The sequence below is a fragment of the Peromyscus eremicus genome, chromosome 17 (assembly GCF_949786415.1).
Source record: "Peromyscus eremicus chromosome 17, PerEre_H2_v1, whole genome shotgun sequence".
NCBI lineage: Eukaryota > Metazoa > Chordata > Mammalia > Rodentia > Cricetidae > Peromyscus > Peromyscus eremicus.
In genome coordinates, this window is record NC_081433.1 from 44,280,653 (window position 1) to 44,303,251 (window position 22,599).

The 22,599-nt window shown below is 39.4% G+C and overlaps 1 protein-coding gene and 1 long non-coding RNA gene across 2 annotated transcripts; one reads left to right on the forward strand and one right to left on the reverse strand.

Moving 5' to 3' along the window:
* LOC131894443 (uncharacterized) lies at positions 1-9,979 on the reverse strand. The gene is made up of 3 exons (XR_009374916.1): positions 9,812-9,979; positions 1,268-1,424; positions 1-70 (listed from the first exon to the last, which is right to left on the reverse strand). It is a non-coding gene; the product is annotated as an uncharacterized LOC131894443 (long non-coding RNA).
* A 25-nt stretch (positions 9,980-10,004) lies between these two features.
* On the forward strand, positions 10,005-21,271 carry Spata4 (spermatogenesis associated 4). Its single transcript, XM_059244698.1, has 6 exons — positions 10,005-10,247; positions 10,990-11,119; positions 11,471-11,589; positions 11,700-11,920; positions 17,349-17,465; positions 21,036-21,271. The coding sequence occupies exons 1-6, from the start codon at positions 10,033-10,035 to the stop codon at positions 21,185-21,187; spliced, it is 954 nt and encodes a 317-aa protein (XP_059100681.1). The 5' UTR covers positions 10,005-10,032; the 3' UTR covers positions 21,188-21,271.
* Positions 21,272-22,599: the final 1,328 nt, after the last annotated feature.

A 22,599-nucleotide genomic window follows, 5' to 3' on the forward strand; every position in this document is an offset into this window, starting at 1 on the left:
CTGTTGGCAGGTGAACACACATACTGAGAGTGGGTTCCATGGAAATCTTCACGAAAGTCAGATGTCCTCCCTGGAAAAAGGAGAGTGAAAGTGGAGAGATTTGGAGTAACGAAGTCATTCAAATGGTTTCCCCGAAGAAAGTGAGAGATTAATGAATTGGCTGAGTTTGGCCGAATTTCTCTTGGGAAAGGGAAGCTTGAGATAACAAAAAGGTAAATAAATTCTCTTTAGGGTAGACATTTTGCAACATGAGCATGTAGTTTGTCCCATAGTCACTCCCAATATATGGTTTTCATATGCCAAAATTATTTTAAAATGTTTTTGAGCCGGGTGGTGGTGGTGGCGTTCGCCTTTAATCCCCACACTCAGGAGGCAGAACCAGGCGGATCTCTATGAGTTCGAGGCCAGCCTGGTCTACAGAGCGAGATCCAGGACATGCACCAAAACTACACAGAGAAAACCTTATCTCGAAAACAACAACAAAATGTTTTTGAGCCCCCAAGTTACTTGTAAAAAGTTTTAATAAGGCCTTATGTAATAGCTTAGATGATCAAATCTCTTGCCATACAGAGGACTTGACTCAAACCCCTCAGAACCCACATAAATGTTGAGGACTATGTGATTTGGAATACTTTGATTCTACACACACACACACACACACACACACACACACGGAAATACTGAGCTAGATTCCCTTGCAAAACTGAACAGTTGCGGAGGGTCCCATGCTGACTTATCAATCAGATAACAACATTGTAACGATCTTCAAGTATGAATGATAAAATATTTTTTTTTAATTTTTACTGTCCAGAAACTATGCAGCCAACTTTTTCCTCCTGTGCAGCTATTCATACACCAATGAATAATATGTACCTGGGAGAAGTCCTTCTTTCTGGTTAGTCATGTGGGGACTTCTCAGGTAATTCCTTGAACTTAAGAGTATGAGGAAAAATAGCCGCAGTACTGGTTAATTTTTGCCAAGTCAATACCAAGGAGGGTCACCTGGGAAGAGGGAATGTCAATTGAGGAATTTTCTCCATCAGGTTGACACGTGGGATATTTTCCTGTTTGTTTTTTTGATATTGTCATTTAATTAGAACACTTCTCCATTCCCTCTCCTCTCTCCAAACCTTTCTTTATACCCCTTCTTGCTCTCATTCAAATTCATGGCTTCTTTTTCTCATCCATTGTTATTGTGATGATATAATGATAATGAATATCATTAATGGATATACGAAAGCCCGGTTGACTGTGGGCAGTACTATACCTAGGCAGGTGGGCCTCTGCTGTAGAAGAAAAGTAGACGAGCAAACCAGAGGGAAAAGCCAGTAAGCAGCATTCCTCTGGGGTCTCTGCTTCAGTTCCTGCTTCCAGGTTCCTGTGTGAGCTCCTGTCCCCGGTTTCCTGTTATGATTGACTCTAGCCTGTAAGATATAATAAACCTTGTTCTGCCCAAGTTGTTTTTGGGTTAGTGTTTTTATCAATGGCCAAGACAAAAACGCACATCAACTTTTCACCTTGGGAAATGTCACCTGACCTCTAGTCTCTTAAATCAGTGGTTCTCAACCTGTGGCTCGCGACCCCTCTGGGGGTGTCAAACGACCGTTTCACAGGGCTCACCTAAGACCATTGGAAAGCACAGATGCTTACATTATGGTTGACAACAGTAGCAAAATTACAGTTATAAAGTAGCAACAAAAATAATTTTATGGTTGGGGGGTCACCACAACATAAGGAACTGTACTAAAGAGTCTCAGCATTAGGAAGGTTAAGAACCACTGTCTTAGATCCTTCATGGGGAAAATGACCTAGAGAAAATGAAATTATACTGGATTTAGAGAGGTAAAGGGGAACTGTACACATCTTTGCCATGTGACTGTCTCTTTACTGACCCCCAAAAGTGGAATATTCTCCTGACTCACATTTGGATGGGTCCTAGTTCTTGTCATGACTAAGAAATATAGTCAAAGCAATATGAGACTGTTTGATTTGGGCTCTGAAAACTTCTGTTTTCATGTGAAAGACTGAGGCCAAGGCAAGAAGCCTAGGTTGGCCTACTAGAAGATGAGGAAATGTGGAGAGAGGGCTGAGAAACCCAACACCAAGAACCAACCATGTGAGTGAGGTGTATTAGTTACTTTTCTACTGCTTTGATAAAACTCCACGACCAACGCAACTAATGGAAGAAAGGGCTTGTTTGGGCTTATGGTTCTAGATCACCGGTTCTCAACTTTCCTAATGCTGAGACCCTTTAATACAGTTCTTCATGTTGTAGTGACTCCCCCCTAACCATAAAATTTATTTTTTTGTTGCTACTTCATAACTGTAATTTTGCTACTGTTATCAATCATAATATAAATATTTTTGGAGATGCAGGGTCGCCATAAGATCATGACCCACAGGTTGAGAACCCGTGGTCCAGAGAGATAAAAGTCCATCACCTTCTCAGCAGGGCAGCATGGCATCAGGCAGGCAGCTGTGACAGGAAGTTCAGAGTTCACATCTTCAACCCCAACCTCAAAACAGAGGTAGACCATGGGGGATGACCATGGGCTTTAAAACGTTGAAGCCCAGTTCCAGGGCTGTACTTTCTCCAGTAAGACTGTTACTCCCTGAACCTTCCCAACAGCGCCACCAACTGGCAAACCAGTATTCAAATGCACGAACCCATGGGAGTCTTACTAAAACAACTGCATGTGGTCATTCTGGGTCATGCTCCCCTGTACCTGTGGTGACATTTTATTTGTGCTGAAATGTGGTTATATTTTATTTGCATGTTAATAAATAAAGTCTGCCTGGAGATCAGAGGAAATAGCAAGCTGTTTTAAGTAAACACAAAAGTCAGGCAGTGGTAGCACATGCCCTTAATCCAATTGCTTGGCAGGCAGGGTCTCTGTGTGTTCAAGGCCATACTAGGGATCAGAGCCAAGTGTGGTGACACACACCTTTAATCCCAGTATCAACCATAGAGACCTGGGGATCTGTACAGATAGGCAGTGACAAGGAAGTGAGGTGGCTGGGCTAAGAGCCAATGAGAGGGCAGAACAGCAAGGCAATAAAAGCCTGGTTACACAGGAAATCGTAGCACTTTGGAAGCTACAAAGCTGGTGGCTATTCCTATTTCCCTGATTTCTAAGGCTTTTACCCCTATATTTGGCTCCGTGTTTTTTATTTAATGAGACCACTTAGAAATTCGTCTGCATGTACCAGGCTTTCTCTTGGGCCAACAACCAGCTCCCAAATCATGACATGGCGACTTATTGTTAGTTGTGAATGCTCGGCCTTAGATTAGCTCTTATTTTAATCTGTTTCTCTTTATCTATGTTTTTGCCTCCGGACTTTTTACCTTTCTTTCTTCTGTATGTCCCACTTGCACTGCTTCTTGTGTCTGGTTGGCTGGCGGCTGCCTGGCTTCTGGCCTCAGGCATGTCCTTCTCTTTCTCCCTCATTCTCTTCATTCCTTCTTCTCTCTTATTTCCAGATTTCTCCTCTTACTTACTCTTTCCGCCTGCCAACCCCGCCTAGCCCTTTCTTGCCTAGCTATTGACCGTTCAGCTTTTTGTTAGACCAATCAGGTGCCTTAGGCAGGCAAGGCGAAACAAATACAACACATCTTTACATAATTAAACAAACGCAGCACAGACAAATGTAATACATCTTTTCATCCTTAACAAAGGCAGCAGAGACAAATGTAACACACCTTCATATAATTAAAGTAATATTCCACAGCATAAACAAATGTAACACATCTTTGCCTAGTTAAAATAATATTCCACAACACTCCTCATATACAGTAGACACGGAAGTAAAGCCATACTAATGACTTTAAGCAGGACCAACAAACAGAACAAATTGAGCCCAGCCCAAATGCTGCTCCATATGACTGTATGAAGGAAATGTATTTTTATATGATTTAACTAGTAAGTGTCACAGTAGTTCTATTATAAAGCAGTAGGTACCAATAAAATAGATACGTCTCATGCCAGGGGTTTGTAAGTACTTCCATCTTATTTCTTCTCTTCACTTCTCAGTTACTGTCTTTCCTTATTCTGTAAGGAATTGTGAGGAACTCCTCCAGTTGGAAGTGGGCCACAGGGTGTCTGCTGTTGTTGATGACAAATTAAAGTCTTGTCATCTTATTGGCAAAAAAAGTCTCTAATTTAATATCTTCAGTCATCCGGTTATGTAAGGTGCGAATTTTCAGGTAACCAAACAAGAGTAAAATGAGGAAACAAAGAAATACAATTATTGATATGATATCCTCAATATTATTTCTCACCTAGAGTCCCCCAAGTTGAGAATGTGGTTGAATCTTAGTGGATAATCTATACAAAACCCTATCTTATTCCATCACCATAAAAGCATTTCATGCTGCTTACCAAAGAGGATCAGGTATTTTTTTCTAAAACATCTCTAATGACAGCAGCAATGATGGACACTTATGTTATTGAAATATTGCCCAGGCTTCACTGATTAACTTTGATTTTATACATGTTAGCTGAAACTTTTTAAAACGTGTGAATTTAAATGATATATTCCACTTGCAGCACTTACAGATTAACAGCCAATATATACCCTCCATCTTTTTTACTTATTTATTTATTACCATTATCACATGACCCAAAGGGCCCTCCTGCACCTTCCTGGATACCTGTGATTAGCTACTTTTATATCAACTTAATACAAGCTAAAGTCATTTGGGAAGAGAGAAACTTCAACTGAGAAAATGACTCTTCAAATTTGTCTGTGGGCAAGGCTGTATGTATGTTCTTGATTGACAATTGACATGGGAGGTCCAAGCTCACTCTGGGCCATGCCACTCCCTAGGATGGTGGTCCTGAGTGCTATAATAAAGCAGGCTGAGCAGGCCCTGAAGAGCAAACCAGTAAGCAGCATTCCTCCATGGTCTTTGCATCAGCTCCTGCCTCCAGGATCCTGCCCTGTTGAGTTCTGCCCTGACTTCAATTAGTAATGGACTGTGGTGTGGAACTGTAAATTGATATAGATACTTTCCTCCCCAAGTAGCTTTTGGTCATGGTGTTTTATCACAGCAGTAGGAACCCCTAACTATGACAATCAATCCCTGAATGTGGAAACTGCTTTTTACACCATGATACAAAGCACAAACGAAATGTCCGTATTCAGTCACCAAGACGTTTTAGTTTGTGAGTCTTATTTAGGATCATAGCCTTAATAAACTAATCTTCTTATATATAAACTTAAGCAATCACAGTATAAGATTCAATAGCTTATTTTTGTCATTCTAGCTCTGGGTTCACTTTTTGCAAGCACAGTTGGGAATTCTGTACAGTTAAGAAAAGAAAGATATTTATTTCCAATGGAGTTTCCATTTGTAAAGTGATAGTTACAGCTCATTATAGTTTATTTTTCTTCTATTTGTAACTGACTTGCCGTTAGGCAACATTATCCACCATTTCATCTGTGTAGATGATGGCAGGAATGTATTTTCAGCATATTATTGTAGATGATGTTCCTGGTATACATCTAGCAGAGTTATAGGAGAGTAGCTCATACTATGAATATACAAACAACAAAGAGTTCTAGATTTATTAGCTTCAAAATTATTCAAACTAATACTATCATTTGAGGGACTGAGACATTTAAGTGAATGATTAAATCTTATAATCACTTTTAAGAAGTTTATTCTAATATTGAAAATATTTAATTAGCAATATGGCAAGCAGATATATTCTTAAGCTTGGAGTTCTGATTATTTAAATATGAACAATTTTTCCAATCCATTGTTCAATTATTTCATTTTCATGGCCTATACTTTTCAAATGAAAATAATTGCAGGAGTTGGTGTAACTGTTTAAAAGTTTCTTCTCCATTCTAGTTACCTTAAAAATGGACCAAACAATTCAGTAAAACCATTTCTGAAAATCGGGCCTTGTAACATTACAAAATAGCATTAGGATGAGATTCCTAAGGAAGGAGAGCCTTAAAACAGATGGCTTAGTGCTGCAGCCTCTGGATGGTGAAGAGTAGAAACAGAAACGCAATTGGCATTGCCCTTTGCTATACACGTCTATTGTTGTGTGTCTGTGCATTTTGCAAATGCTGTGTTCCAGATAATACTTCTGACGATGTTTATATAGTCAGCATCATTAGAAGACTAGTGAAAAAAATTATGTTCACAAGCAGAGCACAAGTTCACTTGGTTATGACTCTCTCTAGTCTAGAGCAAATATTCAATGGGTGTTCTTGTTCATTATATAAGACTGGGATTTCCCAAAGTCGGGAATACCTGGTTATGATGTGCCCGCTTTATGTCCAAACTTTCTATTTACACCATTTTATTTATCCTGTGAGATGAGAAGGTCAAGAGCAGTGTGGCCTGAAATCAGAGTTCTTACTGCTTCCTATGCTGTGGTATATAAAGTTCTTTAACTTTATTCCCAGAGTCGGGAGTCTTCCAGAGGATCCATGAAACAGATAAGGTAACTCTTCAGGTGGTCTCTACAGAAAATAGAAAGCAAACAAAAACTCCCTAAACAGAAACAAATCCCTCATACCTTTCACAATTCATGACAGCATTGTCTCTAAACTGTAATGTGATGGGCAAGTAAACTATTCTCAATGATTCAAAATAAAACTCTTTTCAATATTAGATCTTGGAAGGGGTTCAGTAATTATACCCCATTTCTTGACCAAATTCAAGTGAGAGCATGGAGATATTTGCTCTCTGCCTCTAAGATCAGCAGAGATCTGTGGGGTCTTAACATCTCACAGACAGTTACACTATTCTTTGCATTTATGATACTACACTAACTTAACCCAATGAACAAGAAGCAGCTAGTTCCTTAGATGCCTTAGTAAGAGGTAAGTGAGCTAGCAATAAGGGAAATCTTTTCTTCAGTTATCAGTCAGCATCATGTCCAAAAAGAGAAGTTGCTCTGTGTACCAATCCCTGAAAACTTAATGTAAGGAACATGTTAAATAGATGCTTAAAAACTGAGCAACTGAAATAGGAACATCAAATTACTACTGCTATTGATGCTTCTGGCAGCAATTATCAACCTAATTGCAGATTTTGAGGTCATAAACAACTGGAGTTTGGAGGCAAAGCTCTATAAAATCAGAATTCTGAGCAGAAGGTGTCCACAGCTAGTGCTGCATTTCAAAAGCTCCTGGGGACCATCCTAGGACAAAATCTGGGTCTCACACTTCTAAGGAGGACAACTTGTGGGTGGGTGTTAAAATCCCTGTAAGAGTATGATAAAGCCAGGCAACAATGAAAAATGAAAAATAAAACAAAGGAAGAAAAATTGGATTGGATGCTAGAAGCAATTGCCAGTGCCAGGTGAGGTTTTGTTGCTATGGTAACGTGAAAATGAATAGCAAGCAAATGGAAAACAGCAAATCCTGCCGTTCTTCCTCTAGTCCCCCGGGTTCTTCAGACTTCTTTATGGGCAGAGTTTACCATATGTTTAGCAAAAAAGAAGTAATACTCCAGAATCCCAGCTCAGAAGCATAGAGAGTATGTGGTAACAGAGATGCATGTACTTAACAACTGACACATTACAGAAATAAAATTCTAACTTCAAAGTAAGACTCCAGAATTAAACCCCAGTGGATGGCTAATTTACCTCTGTAAGTCTTAGCAACCAAATCTTGGGTTAGTCCTTATGCATAAACACTTTCTATAAGCCTAATGGGTAATTCATTTCCCGAGGAAATATCCGTGGATATGTTAACATGGAAGGGTGAAAATTTCATGGGATCCCACATCTAGAACTACAAGAAACTTCTGACTGCTGAGAGAAGCAGAGTTAGCTTCCCCTAGGGATAAGCCCCCTTATTGGCTTTCCAATGCAGAATGGCCAGTTTTGAAATCATAGATACACCACCAAGAAAAACAGACTCAGCAGTGTGTGTGTGTGTGTGTGTGTGTGTGTGTGTGTGTGTGTGTGTGTGTGTATTCCCCAAATTTACCTTACATTAACTTAACCCAATGAACAAGAGGAAGTTAGTTCCTTAGCTGCCTTAGTAAGAGGTAGGTAAGCTACCAGTAGGGGAAACCTTTACTTCATATATATAGATTTGTACATACACATACATATCGCTGTGTGTATGTAATAATAATTAAAAAAGGTATCAACTTGAGAGTGCAGGTATGGGAGCAGTTCAAGGGGGGATAGCTGGGAAGGGCTGGAGTGAGAAAAGGGGGAAGTGATGGGATTCTCTTTTCTTTTTCTTTTAAAGTGAATAAACAATTTATTTAACATTCAAACTTCACTAAGACATGTGTAATATGGCAATTTTACTGGGGGTTTAACCCTACCAAGGATATGATTGCTTGCTTAAAGATTTATTTATTCTTTTATGTATATGAGTGCTCTATCGACTTTATGACACTAGAGATAGTTGTGAGCCACCATGTGGTTGCTGGGAATTGAACTCAGGACCTCTGGAAGAGTAGCCAGCGCTCTTAACCTCTGAGTCATCTCACCAGGCCCCCGGGGTCCTATTTTCATTAAAAACACTTCTAAAAAAACATTTCTCTATCCCTTTGCACAATTAATCATTTCTTCTATTATGAAACATATTTCCAGAGTAATAAAAATGATAATATACACCGAGGACAAAGTACCTACCTATTTCCTCTATTGCTCTAAGAACCACATATTTAATTACTTTATCTAATCCTCACAAACCTAAGTTTTATACCACATTCCCATGTTTTACAAATAAGGTTGATTAAATAGCTTGCCCAGAGTCACACAGCTAATTAGAAGTAGAACTAGTTCTTTAAAGCTTATGTCTTAAAAATATTATTTTAGTTATGTGTATACGCCTGTGTGTTGACTGGTTCATGTGAGTACAGGCTCTCTGTGGAGGCCAGAGGTGGCTTGATTTCCCTAGAGCAGGAGTTATAGCGGTTGTGAGGTGCCTGGCATGGTGCTGCGAACTGAACTCAGGTCCTTTGCAAGAGCGGAGTGTGCTCTTAACCCCTGAGCCATCTTTCCACACTCTGAAACTGTGTCTCAATCAATTCAGAACACTGCCTTCTCAAATCCAATTCACAGATCAATTCCTCTGAGAGCATTTTGCTCTAAAGACTTTAAGGAGTTTCCATAATCTTTCCTGCATAGCTACTTAATTTACAGTTGCCTATGACCACTTTGCAATAATTTTTCATTTTCTACTTCATTCGCTAATGAATTACACATGTCTAGATTAGTTACCGGCACGGAAGGACTCAGTAAATATTTGTTGAATGAAACCATGCATCCAGGACATCTTGAAGTATAAGAATATAATCTATAAATTGTTTTAAAATACGTGACTTTAATGGACATCTGATATAATCATTAAGGAAATTGGATGTGTATATATATATATATATATATATATATATATATATATATATATATATATATACATAGTTGGTTTTCGAGACTGGGTTTCTCTGTGTAGCTTTGGCGCCTTTCCTGGAACTCATTCTCTAGCCCAGGCTGGCCTCGAACTCACAGAGATCCTCCTGCCTCTGCCTCCTGAGTGCTGGGATTAAAGGCGTGCGCCACCACCGCCCAGCTAGGTATGATAAATTTTAAAGTTATTTTTATTTTTGAAACAAAATTCCTATGGCTTCCAGTTCTATCCCCCATTCCCACCCACTCCCCCAAAAAAACAACTTTTGCTGTATTCTAGAGCTTTCTCACATCCCTCTTCAAGATGCTTTATTGACCATTGGCCACTGCTGATAGACCATAATACATACAAAACTTGTGAACCCAGATAAAATGAAAGATTTCTCAACATATTGCAGGTGGAACCAACAACTTACACATGAAGCTCTGTCTAAGGTTTAATTTCCTCAGACTGTTACAGTCCGACGGGTCCAAAGATTCCCATCTTCAACATACCACTTCACTTCCCAAACTTCTGCAAGGCTTCAGGAGGTCTAGGGCAACTGATGCAGAGACCGAAGCCCCGCCCCTGGGCCCTATGCGCCCCACCCCCACGCGCGGAGAGCTTGTCTGTTGCCATAGAAACCCAGAAAGCGCCATGGCTGCCGCCGGTCAGGCAGATGAGTGTTCATCACAGCCGGCGGCAGCCCCATCCAAGTCATCCTCACCTTTACCGTCAGCTGTTTCCGTCCGAAAGAAGCCTAAGAAATGTGTGATGTATCCGCATCCCCCGAGGAGCTCCCGCCTGTCTCGTACCGTCCTGCGCTGGCTCCAGGAGCTGGATCTCAGCTTTTTCCCTCGGAACATCACCAGGTGCAGAAGCAAGCCAGGCCCCAGTGAAGGGCCCCAAGTCTCACCCCTCCTCCCCTCCGCCACCTGCAGGGCTTCAGCTCAGGCTCTATTGTCCTGGAATTGGCCGCCCTTCACCCTACAAGGCATTACACATCAAGACAGGAAGCTCCAGAAAAACTTGAAACATTTTTTTTTTTTTTTTTTGCATCGATTTTATTCAACTGATCATTACATTGTAGACTTAGGCTAACACGGAATGCATAACTACAAAAGCCAAGGGTTCTCTGTATTAATAGTAATAAGAATTAGTTTACCCTCCTTTAGAAAGGAGGTAAGTTCGAGTGTTACCTAGAGTTAAAAAGCTGAGGTTTACCGGAAACACGCTGAATGTCCCTGGCCGTTGCTATGGAAAGTGAACAAAATTCCATAAAAATGAAGACCATGGATCTTTTGCAGGAAGACTAAGTTACTAATTTCAGTAGTGGACTATTCGAACAAACGTCTGCGATACTTTCAGTGGCCATTTGAATCACTTGGCAATATTGTTAAATTGAATCATTTGGATTCATTAAAGGAACACCAAAGCCTTAGAGAATAATTTTAACACACTGCTTTCCATTAAGAGTCCTCCTTAGAAAAATGAACCAACACAAGTGTTTCCAGACATTTTGTCATTATGAAGTATTAGCCATTAATCACACAATTATATAAATTATATTAACAATACTTTCTTTTTCTTCATTTCCTTATTGTTATGCATCAGGGATTTTTCAAATGGCTACCTAGTTGCAGAGATATTCTGTATATATTACCCCTGGCACCTTAGGTTATCATCCTTTGAAAATGGAACCTCCTTAAAAGTCAAGCTGGATAACTGGGCACAGATAGAGAAGGTAAATGAATAAATTCACAACAGTTTACTGTGGAGTTTGTTTTAGAAAGTGCACCTTTTATATTATTGATATCTGTGAGAGAGAAACAGAAAGGAGAGAGTATGTCAAGTCTAGGATATAATTGAAGTTTGTCGAGCTCCAATTGTTCACATTACAAAATTATAAATAACCTACGAAATTCAGCATATATCAATTAGTGTGACATAACAGTGGCTTCCTGGCAAACAATAGCAAACGTTGATAATTAACAAAAATTTTAGTTCAAAAGAGAAGAGGGTTGATTAAATTCGTAGAATTTGGTTGTTTTTCTAGAACTTTTGACGGCTAAGTATTTTCTTTCTGTTATTAAAGTTTCTAGCAAAAAGAAATTTAAAACTACCTAAAGAACTAATCCATGGAACAATTCACTGTAAACCTGGGGTGCCGGAAATACTGATTCAAGAGGTTTACACTTTACTCACACATCGAGAGTAAGTAGTTTGAAATTTTCTAACTGTATAATTTAACGTAAACTTGGGATGATGTAAGGCTCATGAATAAGACATGTTTTGCCAACAATACTTTTGTTTCTTATTTCCAGAATTAGAAGCATCCAGGAAGACTACCCCAATTTCACAGACTATAGTTACCAAATGCGTTTGCCACTCGTTCCCAGGTCTACCCTTTCAAAGTCTATTAAAGATAACATTAGGTTATCGGAATTACTAAGCAATCCTAATATGCTCAGCAATGAACTCAAGATAGAATTCCTCTTCCTTTTACAAATGTTGCAAAGAAAATTGAGTAGAAAATTAAACCCAGGTAAGCTTTCCCTGCCGACAGGTGAGTTCTTCTGAAATCAGCAGGTTTGGTCTTGAGCTCAGATGGGAGAAAATGATGCGGTACAATGAGTGATTCTCACTGGAGTGGATTCTTTCTTAATCAGTTTCTTTCTGTGGAAGCCACAAGTTACATAGCGAATAGACTCCCATTTTTAGAAAAATGTTTATCAGCCTACAAATCAAACGTTTGTGGGAAATAAGTTCACATATCAACCACACCTCAAGAGAACAGGAACAGTTGCCTCAAGCGGTCCTCCAGGTGTTGGGAAGAGCTTAAGATTATCATGATTCATTCTTGATGCTGTGGGGAAGAATATGGTCAGAGATACTTTTTCTCTAGTATAGTTGTTGGTGTGGGTGGAAGGGCAGCTTTCCAAAGGCTTGCCAAAGCGATGGTTAAGTCATCTTAAACTCTTGCCATGGGGTAGAATATGGTCAGAGATACTTTTTCCCTAGTATAGTTGTTGGTATGTGGGTAGAAGGGCAGCTTTCCAAAGGCTCGCCAAAATGATTGTTAAGTTATCTTAAACTCTTGCCATCCTGCCCATCAGTTGTCCCAGGCAGGTGGTAGAGTAAGTGAAAGTGATATTCCATCTCTACCATTATCTACAATTTTTTTGCCTCTGTTTTTGTCTTTCTCATGTCTGTATCTTATCAACTGCCTCCTGGATTTCACACATAGAAAACTGATTGTTTCCGTAGCAAACCAACTGTTCAGGAAATCTGTGTGTCGTTAGGATATTTCTTCCCTTTGAACTATATTTACTGAAGGAAAGAGCCACTTTCTCTCCAGTCTCTGGAAGGTGGACGGCTGCAGCTGGAATTCTTCTCCACACTTGGGCTGTGTGGATAGCCCCCACATGAATGCTGCTTGGCCTTTTGTCTTCTCTTACTGTGTTCATTTCTCAAACTCCTATACTGTTTTTCTTCCTTGATCTGTTATCTCTGGTTCTACTCTTTTATTTGTGAGCAAAGAGATAACATAAGGTATTAATACCTTTGCAGGATTTTATACTTAAAATGTGTATGTTTTAAACATTACAGGTAAACATTACAATTTTGATGCAAAATGTATTGCACACCCATGTATTTAATACATATATATATAATATACGAACAATTTAAGAAGCTGCTAATGATGGTAAACTGTAAAACAAATTACTAAACAGTCTTACTAATAAAAACCCAGAGCCAGATATTGGGATTAAAACCGAGAGATCAGAAAAGCAGAAAGAAGCCAGCCACGTTTTTTCACTACTTGGAGACCCTCAGCCAAAGAGACCTACTTCCTGTATACCCATGCCTATATGCCTTTCTATTCTGCATCTCACTTCCTCTCTCTGCCCAGCTATATCACTTCCTGTCTGTCTGTATAGACCTCCAGACCTTTATGGTTAACTAGAGTTGGAATTTAAGGCATGTGCCACCACGCCTGGCTCTGTTCCCAGTGTGGCCTTGAACTCACAGAGATCCAGATGGATCCCTGCCTCTCGGTTGATAGGATTAAAGGCATTAGCTACCATTGCCTGACTTCTATGTTTAATATAGTGGCTAGCTTTTTCCTCTGATCCTCAGATACACTTTATTAGGTTGTACAATATTTTGGAGGACACAATACATCACCACAGTAAACAGTTGTCCATCTTTATGCAGTTTAAGAAATAGAATAGTACCAACACCTTCTCTTCTCTGGGTGGAACCTTCTTGATTGGACTCATCACACTCTCCTCCCAGGGAAACCACTGTCTTCATGCTTGAGTTGATAGATTAAATTTCCTAGATTAAATTAATTTCCTATATTAAAATAAAGTTAAGCCATATATACCATCATGTTATTCTCAGTTTTAGCCACACACATATACACACTTGTGTTTGCATGTTCTGCATGTGTTGTACTAGTGATTGAACCAAGGGCCTCAAGCATGCTAGGCAAGTTCTCTACCAGTTAGTTATATCTCCATGTGTTGTTTGTTTGTTTGTTTGTTGTTGTTTTTCCCAACAGGGTTTCTCTGTGTTACAAGTAACAACTCTGGCTGTCTTGGCACTCACTTTTTAGATCAGGTTGGCCTTGAACTCACAGAAATCTGCCTGCTTCTGCCTCCTGAGTGCTGGGATTAAAGACCTGCACCACCAAGCCTGGCTATATCTCCGTGTCTTATAATACTTCTTTTCTTTTCTTTTCTTTCCTTTCCTTTTTTTAAAGTGAGTTTCTTTCATTTTATTTTTTATTGCTTTAGTTGTTTTTCAGAGAAAGCCTTTGCCAATTTTTAATGTTATTGAAAGTACATTTTTTTCATACAATGTATTCTGATTACAGTTTCCTCTCCCCCAGCTCTTTCCAGTTCCTCCCTGTCTTCTCTCCCACTTTGTTATTTTCCTACACCATATTCTGATTATGGTTTTCTTTTCATCTCTTCCCGGATCCTCCCCACCCTTCCAACTCCACACCTTCTTTCTCTCTCTCCTAAGAAAACAGGCAAATAATAAGGACAAAGAAACAAAGAAAGAAAGAAACTAAGAGAAGGAGAAACACACACCGAGAGACACAAACAAAACCCATACCTATACATCTAACTTCTGTTGATTTTATGGAGCTTTGCAGTGTGCAGAACCAGTCTTCACATTGCCTGCACCTTAACATTTAAGAAGTGTATTTATTACATGACAGTGCAGAGAGTCTTTTGCAGATACAACCAAAGCTTGGAGTTCAAAATTAGGTGGGTCCTAGGCAAAGATCTTTCTCCAACTGAAAGTAGAAAGATGTAGCAGCAGAAGAGAGGTTGCTGACTGGGGGACATAGAAAACACAAGAAACTATGTGGCCCAGCTTCTAGGACAAAACAAGCAAAACAAAACAACAAGGACAAACAACCATGTTTGGTTGATTGCTAGGAAAGAAAAAGAACTCAGACCCACAAACGCAAAGACAGACTCTATGCCGAAATGAGCATGCACTGGCAGGGGGAGTCAACCCCAGAACTTCCAGGAAGGAACATAGCCCAGCTGATGCTTAAGATCATAGTTGGAAGACTCCACATGGAGGACCCAGACATCCAAACTGAGATTAAATTGGCTAGTATAATTTTAAAAATGTATGGTATTGTGTTATGGTAGAAAGGAAGAATAAAACTTTTATAGGTAATTCTGTGTTCCCAGTACATTGTCAATGTGATCACTTTTATTTAGTGATTAAGTGGAGCCTTTTGCTTTTAAGATCTTACTGCATCTGTGTTTTCTCTGAGGAGTGGCTTATTTTAGCACCACTTTGGAATGGTTTATTCTCCTTTCCCTAACTTCAAGGCCCGTTCACATTCCACCTCCTGTGTATCTGTTCCTCCGAGTTCTCTTCTTACTCACCTCACCAACCATTGTTTTATAAGTAAGTGTTGATAGCTCACGAAGCCGCCAATCTTGTTCTGCTCTGAAGTGGTCTATTGAGTGGACCTAGCTGATTTATTTATATCAGCTTCCACTGTTAGGTCATCAATGTTGCCTGTAGTCATGTCTGTATTCAGATCTACCTAACTGTTTAAGCTTTTCATCTATCATGTTTCTGTAGCTTCTCTCTTTTACTTTTCTTTTGGTCTGAACTCTTTTAAAAAACATCATTATTATCAATTTTTGAAAACCTCAAATTGCCACCCTTTAAGGCTACACTGGAAATATGAACATGTACTTTATCGTGGTCTAAAATTAACGTCTGCACCATCTTCCCTGAGCTATAAAAACCTCGGTATCTCGAGGTGAGGTTCTGCCACCTCCACACGTCACTGAAAACCTTTTGTCTAGCGTTTCACTTTGCCTAGTCAGGTTTTGTTGTTGTTACTGCTGCGGCTGCTGCTGCTCCTTTTCTTTTTTACCTTTTGGAAGGTGTCACTTAGGCTGTCTTAGAACTCGCTCTGCAGCCCAACCTGGTCTGAAAACCATGATCCTCCTGCCTCAGCTTCCAGGTGCTTTGATTTTAGACATGAGACTCCACACCCCAGCCAGGTTGCTTTTAAAGCAACCAATCAGACATTAATAAATATTTCATCTCATTTAAAAGTCCATCTTTACTCCTGTATATTGTTTTCTTTGGACATAGCTTCATATAGCCACAAGTACATTTTTTTTTATTCTTTAGATAACACTCAGTCTCCTATGGTAATTCATACTTTTCAATTTATTTTATTATTTATTTATTTATCTATCTATTTATTTATTTATTTTTGTGTGAGTGTGTGTGCGTGCATACCACACCACATGTGGTCATAAGACAACTTTATGGAATCACTTCTCTCCTTCCACCTTTACTTTTTTTTTTTTTTTTTTTTTTGGTTTTTCGAGACAGGGTTTCTCTGTGTAGCTTTGCGCCTTTCCTGGAACTCACTTGGTAGCCCAGGCTGGCCTCGAACTCACAGAGATCCGCCTGGCTCTGCCTCCCGAGTGCTGGGATTAAAGGCGTGCGCCACCACCTTTACTTTTAAACCCACTGAGCCATCTCCCTGGGCTCATCTTGATTCTTGGTACTTTGGATTGTGAAAGTTTTTTTTTTTTTTAATTTATTCCCAAAGCAGTGAATAGAGATGTTAAGAGTTAAGGGACTGATATTGATGGGTGTTTCTTTTGCCCTCAGAAAGCATGATTGATGAGCAAATAACCATGATGTAAGATAAGCTACAAGGATGGAAAGGGCCTTTAACTGTGAAGAGAAAATGGTCAAAAATGGGACTAGCTTAAAGGAAATTTGAGAAATGTGAAAACAGTTTTGTCACTAAAGTAAATACTTGTTTGCAGAACAAAACAGATTCTGTATGATTTATTTACATGAACTACAGAAATAGATAAGACTAACTCACAGTGACAGTTGTCAGTCACCTTGTAGGGTACTCTGGGCAACAGGGAAGGGCTTGGGGTAGTGGTATTACATGATTTCTTTTGAGCTATGTAATGATACCTCAAGGGGTGTTCATTCCAAACACCAATTCATTGGCATGAATTAAACTTATGATCTATGTTTTTATATAAGATCTTGAATAAAACCATATTAAAAACCGAAAGGACCACCTACAAGTCTCAGCGGGAAAAGACAGCCCGGTGACCCACGTTTGATGCCCGGAACCCACATAGTACCCTCAAGCCGTGACACTCATGCTCCCACCTCCCCCATTCATACATTCACTGAAACAAATACATGCCACAAAGTAAAAAAAAAAAAAAAAAAAAAAAATACAGGAACATAAAGACACGACCTTTAAAGTGATATTTTAAAATACAATGACTACTTTGTTCATCAAAAATGACCAATGGGGAGGAGAGTTATACAATATGATAAAAACAATAATGTTCTTAATTATTAAAACCCAATGTCTTCTTTCAATAATTCCAGTGTGAATTTAAAAAACAACTTTTGGTGTTTATATCCTATAGGGTGGTTCAACATCAAACCAACAGTGGGAGAAATTACAATTGACCATCTTCCTGTGCAAGGCTTTGGGCGCAGATACAAGTCAAAGATTTCAAAAGAAAGAGTTATGTCTTCTTTATGTAAGTTTTGGTTTTAAGTTTTTGTCTGGTAACTGGATTTTTAAAAATTGTTCCTCTAGAGTTTTGGAATAAGGTAAAATGTCGGTCCAAATTCCACTCTAAAACCAGGTATTAACTTAGTGATGTTCTGCGTCTTGACAAGCAGAGTGAGGTAACCAAAGGTCTTCTCTGCCAAACCACACTATACAAACCATCTGAGTTCACATCCTCAAGTGCAGCTGCTGGAAATAAGAGAAGCCTCACTCAGAGCTCAAAACCCAATCCCTCCACAGCTGGGGGGATGGGCTGGACTTCCCAGAAACAGAAGGACAAGAGGACACTATTTAATCCACATCAACACAGGAAGCACTGAAATCACAGCAAACCGCAGTCCACGAGAACGCAGGTGGCCCGTTCAGCTGTTGTGTAGCTTATCAGTTAAGAAAGCTTTTTTTTTTTTTTTTCCTTTTTCTTTTTAAAGTTTTGATGGCTGGAAAAATCAAAACAGTATTTCCAGACACAAAAACATGTAATGGAATTCAAGATTTTGTGTTGATAAACTACACAGGAAATACCCACCCAGCTTGTTTTCTGCCTGGTTGTGACTCTTTTTATTCTACAGTAGCAGGGGACAGTAGTTGCCCAAGAAATTGTATGGCTCACAAACTTTGAGTTGCCAGATTTAGCTAATAAGAACCAAGGTTCTTTTAAAAAAATGTTAAATTCTAAAATTCTTTTTAAATTTGCTTTTATTTTGAGACACCATCTTGTTTTAGAGCCCAGGTAATCCTCCTGCCTCAGCCTTCTGAATGTTGGGGTTATAGACATTTACTGTCATACCTGGCTACAACAAATAACATGTTTACTTAGTATATATTTTCACTTGAAAGATAATGCTTATCTTATTTACTAGGTACTCTGTATTTTATTTGATAATTATAAAATATTATCAAGTCCTTTATAGAACATATTTGCTCATGTTAGAACATGTTTCTTTGCATGGTAAATTTTAATAGGTAGGGGGTATTCCTTGTTTCCATCAGATATGAAAGAGCAATCTCAGCAGGGCCATTTCAAAAGAATTATGATCTCTGGGGGCCATTAATATATTAATACATATTATAATTATCTTTAAAATGGGTTTTAATCCTTTTTTAAAAAAATCATAAATTACTATTTACTTTTGCTCTGTTAAATGGCTCCGTTGAACAAGTGTTCGTCAGAGCCCAGACTGTAGATTGTAATACCACACCTGAAGCTGCCCATCAAAACCCCTTAACTCACATCCAATGACGTGTACAACATTTAGTATGTTAGAATCCAGCAGTTATGACTGACAATGCTTTTATGAAAAATGAATCCAGAATCTCTCTTTGGATTCTAGGAATGCATCCTGTCTTTCAACTTCCATAACCCTTTTTCTGTAAGTGGGATTTGTAATAAAGGCTCCAGCTTGGTGAGGCTGTCAGTAGAAACAGTATGGAACTGGTCCTGATGGGAAGACCACAAGGGGCATCTTGCTCCATCCTCTTCTCCTTGCTTCTTTTTCGCTATAGCTGTTGGATCTGATTAGGGATGGGAAATGGTGGGAGGAGACAGGAGATTCAAATCATAGTTTCCTTCCTGTGTACAAAAGAGAGGCAGCATACAAAATCCTGTATCTCCACATTCCCTCAGTGGTACACAAATGAATAAATTAATTTAAAAAAAAGGAATTTAGAACAGGGCCTGTGTGCTGGCTAGTTTTATATCAACTTGTGAAAAGCTAGAGTCATCAGAGAGGAGGGATCCTAAACTGAGAATGTGCCTCCATGAGACTGGGCTGTAGGTAAGCCTAAAGGGCATTTTCTTAATTAGTGGTTAATGTGGGAGGGCCCAGCCTACTGTGGGTGGTGCCATCCATGGACAGGTAGTCCTGAGTTCTACAAGAAAGCAGGCTGAGCATGTCATGGGAAGCAAACTAGTAAGCAGCATCCATCTATGGCCTCCTGCCTCCGTGTTCCTGCCCTGCTTGAGTTCCTGCCCTTACTATTTTTGATGATGAACTGCTATATGGAACTGTGAGTAAAACAAACCCTTTTCTCCCCAAGCTGCTTTGGTCATGGTGTTTCATCACAGCAGCAATAATCCTAACCAAGACAGTCTGACACCTAGTTAATTGCAACAAAACAAGACAAAATCCTGAATGCTTCATTGAATTGCTAATGGATGTTTCTGATTATGGTTATTTAATTTAGGACCCTCTAAAAGCTCATGCAGGTATTTAGGAAAGCTGAATGGCAAACTAGGCAGAGTAGTGTTTGTATGTGTTTAGGTCCATCGCTTGTCAAGCTGAGGCAGGAGTCTGAGTCTTAGGCCAGTTTGCATTACACAGTGAGATGCTGTGTCTAAACAAGGAAATTAGAAAGTAAACCATAAAAGAAACAAGGAAATGAAAACAGTTTGCTCTTATTACTTCAGAAAGGACTTCAAATAGAAGGAATGTTTGCTTTTACCATTTGAAAAATGGACTGCTGTGTAGACACTTCCTCCTTCATAGGCTTCCTTCAGGCTTCCTATTAGCGACCCTCTGGGTGGCCTTTTAAGATTTGTGATTCTCTTCTTTTTCCAAATGGCTGACAGGTTTGAGGGATAATGCCCTGTTCTAGTCACTTAGATTCTTACTCGAAGTACACTAGGATAAAGGAATGGTTTGCTTGATTTGGGTCATTTAATATGTGAAAACTCTTTTACACATTGTATAATTTTAAAATTTTTATAATTTATAATATGAAAGTAATTTCAGTTCAGGTGTTTTTGGCGAAAGGATACAATGATTACTTCAAGTCAGCTTTTATGAACTGAAAGTTAATAAAAGGAAAAGAAACAAATATTATACTCTAGGGACTTTTTTTTTTTTTTTGGAGCTGAGGACCGAACCTAGGGCCTTGTGCTTGCTAGGCAAGCACTCTACCACTGAGCTAAATCCCCAACCCCATTAGGGGGACTTTATTTTTTAGGTTTGGTCAGAATCTCACTAAAATTACATGCTGTTCTCTGGAATACAAAATTCCAGTCAACGGTAAAGCAAGTTACAATTTAAAAAGTTATACACTTAAGTTTCTGTAGTCACTTGCCTAAATCTTGTGTCTCAAGGGACAGCAAAGGCAGATTTCTTAGTTGCCACTGGCCCATCATTATTAGAACTGAATGATCTGGAGTCTGGGTGCCCAGAATGGATGACAGAGTAATGGGAGTTCTATAAACTGAGTTATGACCCATGCGTATTTGCCAAAGCTAAGTACAAAATCAGGTCTCTGTTTGTTCAGCTGCTTTCTGAAGCAATATCTAAAAATACATGAGTTATGTCATATTACCAAAATAAACCCTGGATCTTTTCAGCCATTGCTGATAAATTTTGGAGGAGGTAACGCATTATATTATATTATTTATAATGTATGATTTAAATATTCTGTTTACTAATTTATTAAGTATAACCAGTGCTCAGACTATTGTTATTCTGAAATAGATTTGCTATATTAGAGAGATGCTGATCGGGCTATAGACATCTCATAAGTATGAATTCATTCTTTGTTACTTTAAATATCCCAGCAAAATCAAGCAATGACGAGAACCAACATAGAGAAATTCAAGTGAAGCAAAGTGGAAAACCTTCTTGTGAGTCTGTTACAAAAGCTATTAGAACTTCGGACGAAACAAAGGAGGACACATGTGAAGCGGCTTCGAAGAAGCAATGTCACTAACATCTGCCACAATGTGAGAACATAGTGACCCAGCCTTGGATGTATTTCAATAATAAATAGCTTAAACTGGTGTCTTCGCTGCAACTGAGCTAAAAAAGATTTCTTTTTTTTTATGTGATTCCACACATAGCTAGCTTCTAAGTGTCAGCAGAGCATGGTTGAAAGAACGTCACATGATGAACAATGCTTTGGGGAACTGTGAGAGAGGCCCCAGGAAAAAAAGGCAGAGGTCTTTTACCTCAGGTGCATTTTTTTTTCCCTTGGTTGTTCTTGGACGTGATTTCCTGCCTCCTGAAACAAACATTGGCATTCAATTTATAAGACATGTTATTCTTGTTGGGTATCAGAACATAGCTATAGGATCCATCCTGGCAAAAGGATGGAGTGCTGTGTCCTCAGTGTGCCCTGAATCTGGGTATGGCCTTCTGTCTTGCTTTCATGCTTTCCCAGATATAATCTACAACACATGCCTGGCAATTGTGTTCTAACTGGTCTGTCCTGAAGAAGTTCTAGAAAAAAGGCTGCTCAGTTAATATTTAGCATGTGCTTATTGGCATTTATTTACATGGTTTTCTGATCATGTTTTTTCTGAACTCAAACAACCTTCCTTGTACCATTGATTTATTTCATTCATATATAAAGGTGCACTGAAACTGAATTAAAATTCCAGGTCTTGAAGACAGATCTACATAGGTTGGCAAAGGTAGACAAGTAGGTACATCAAGAAACCACTGAACACAGCCAAAATGCATGGGCAAGAAACAGCAACTCCCAGCCGGGAAAGTCTGTTGGGTTATATAGAGGCACTGCTGGGAGGGGAGCTCCAACACTGGAATACCCAGGTGGGTAACCATGGGAACACTAGAGATGCTTCAGTTGTGATCCAAAGCATTCAGGTACCAACTACCATGGTCAGCAATGCTCAGGCAGCCATTAGGGATTTGAAAATACTTCAGGTTTCTGTTTCTCAGCAAAACCAAGTTTCCTAGCAAAAGCTAGGCCATCACAGGACCTGCACCAGCACCCTAAAATATTGACATCAGCTCTGCCATTTTGGGGGCCCTGTCTTAGAGACCTGACGTTCCAGTCCTTTGTTGGTGGTAAACCACTTACAGTTCAGTAGAAATATTGGAAAAGGGAAAGTTTGGAATTCTGGTCCCAAGCAGGGCCTCAAGCTGGCAGGTAGTGATAGGAGACCTGAGGGAATTCTGTCAGGATCATCTGGTTTTCTGAACATCCAGTCAGCTCATTGTTTCCTGGAAAAAGAAAAAAGTCTGAAGAGACTAGGCAGTCCTTTCTATGAGGAGAATACAGATGCTAGGCTGAGGAGAGGTACAAGCCACAAGGCCACAGGAGAATACAGTGAGGGTCTTGTGTTGGAATCAGCCCCTGGGGGTAAGATTCTGCATGCC

What these genes read in the sequence shown, in the direction of transcription:
- Spata4 (XM_059244698.1), top strand. Translation starts at nt 10,033, where the DNA reads ATGGCTGCCGCCGGTCAGGCAGATGAGTGTTCATCACAGCCGGCGGCA. An exon ending in TTCCCTCGGAACATCACCAG is followed by an intron (nt 10,248 to 10,989) that starts GTGCAGAAGCAA and finishes GTTATGCATCAG; the next exon opens with GGATTTTTCAAATGGCTACC. An exon ending in ACTGGGCACAGATAGAGAAG is followed by an intron (nt 11,120 to 11,470) that starts GTAAATGAATAA and finishes CTGTTATTAAAG; the next exon opens with TTTCTAGCAAAAAGAAATTT.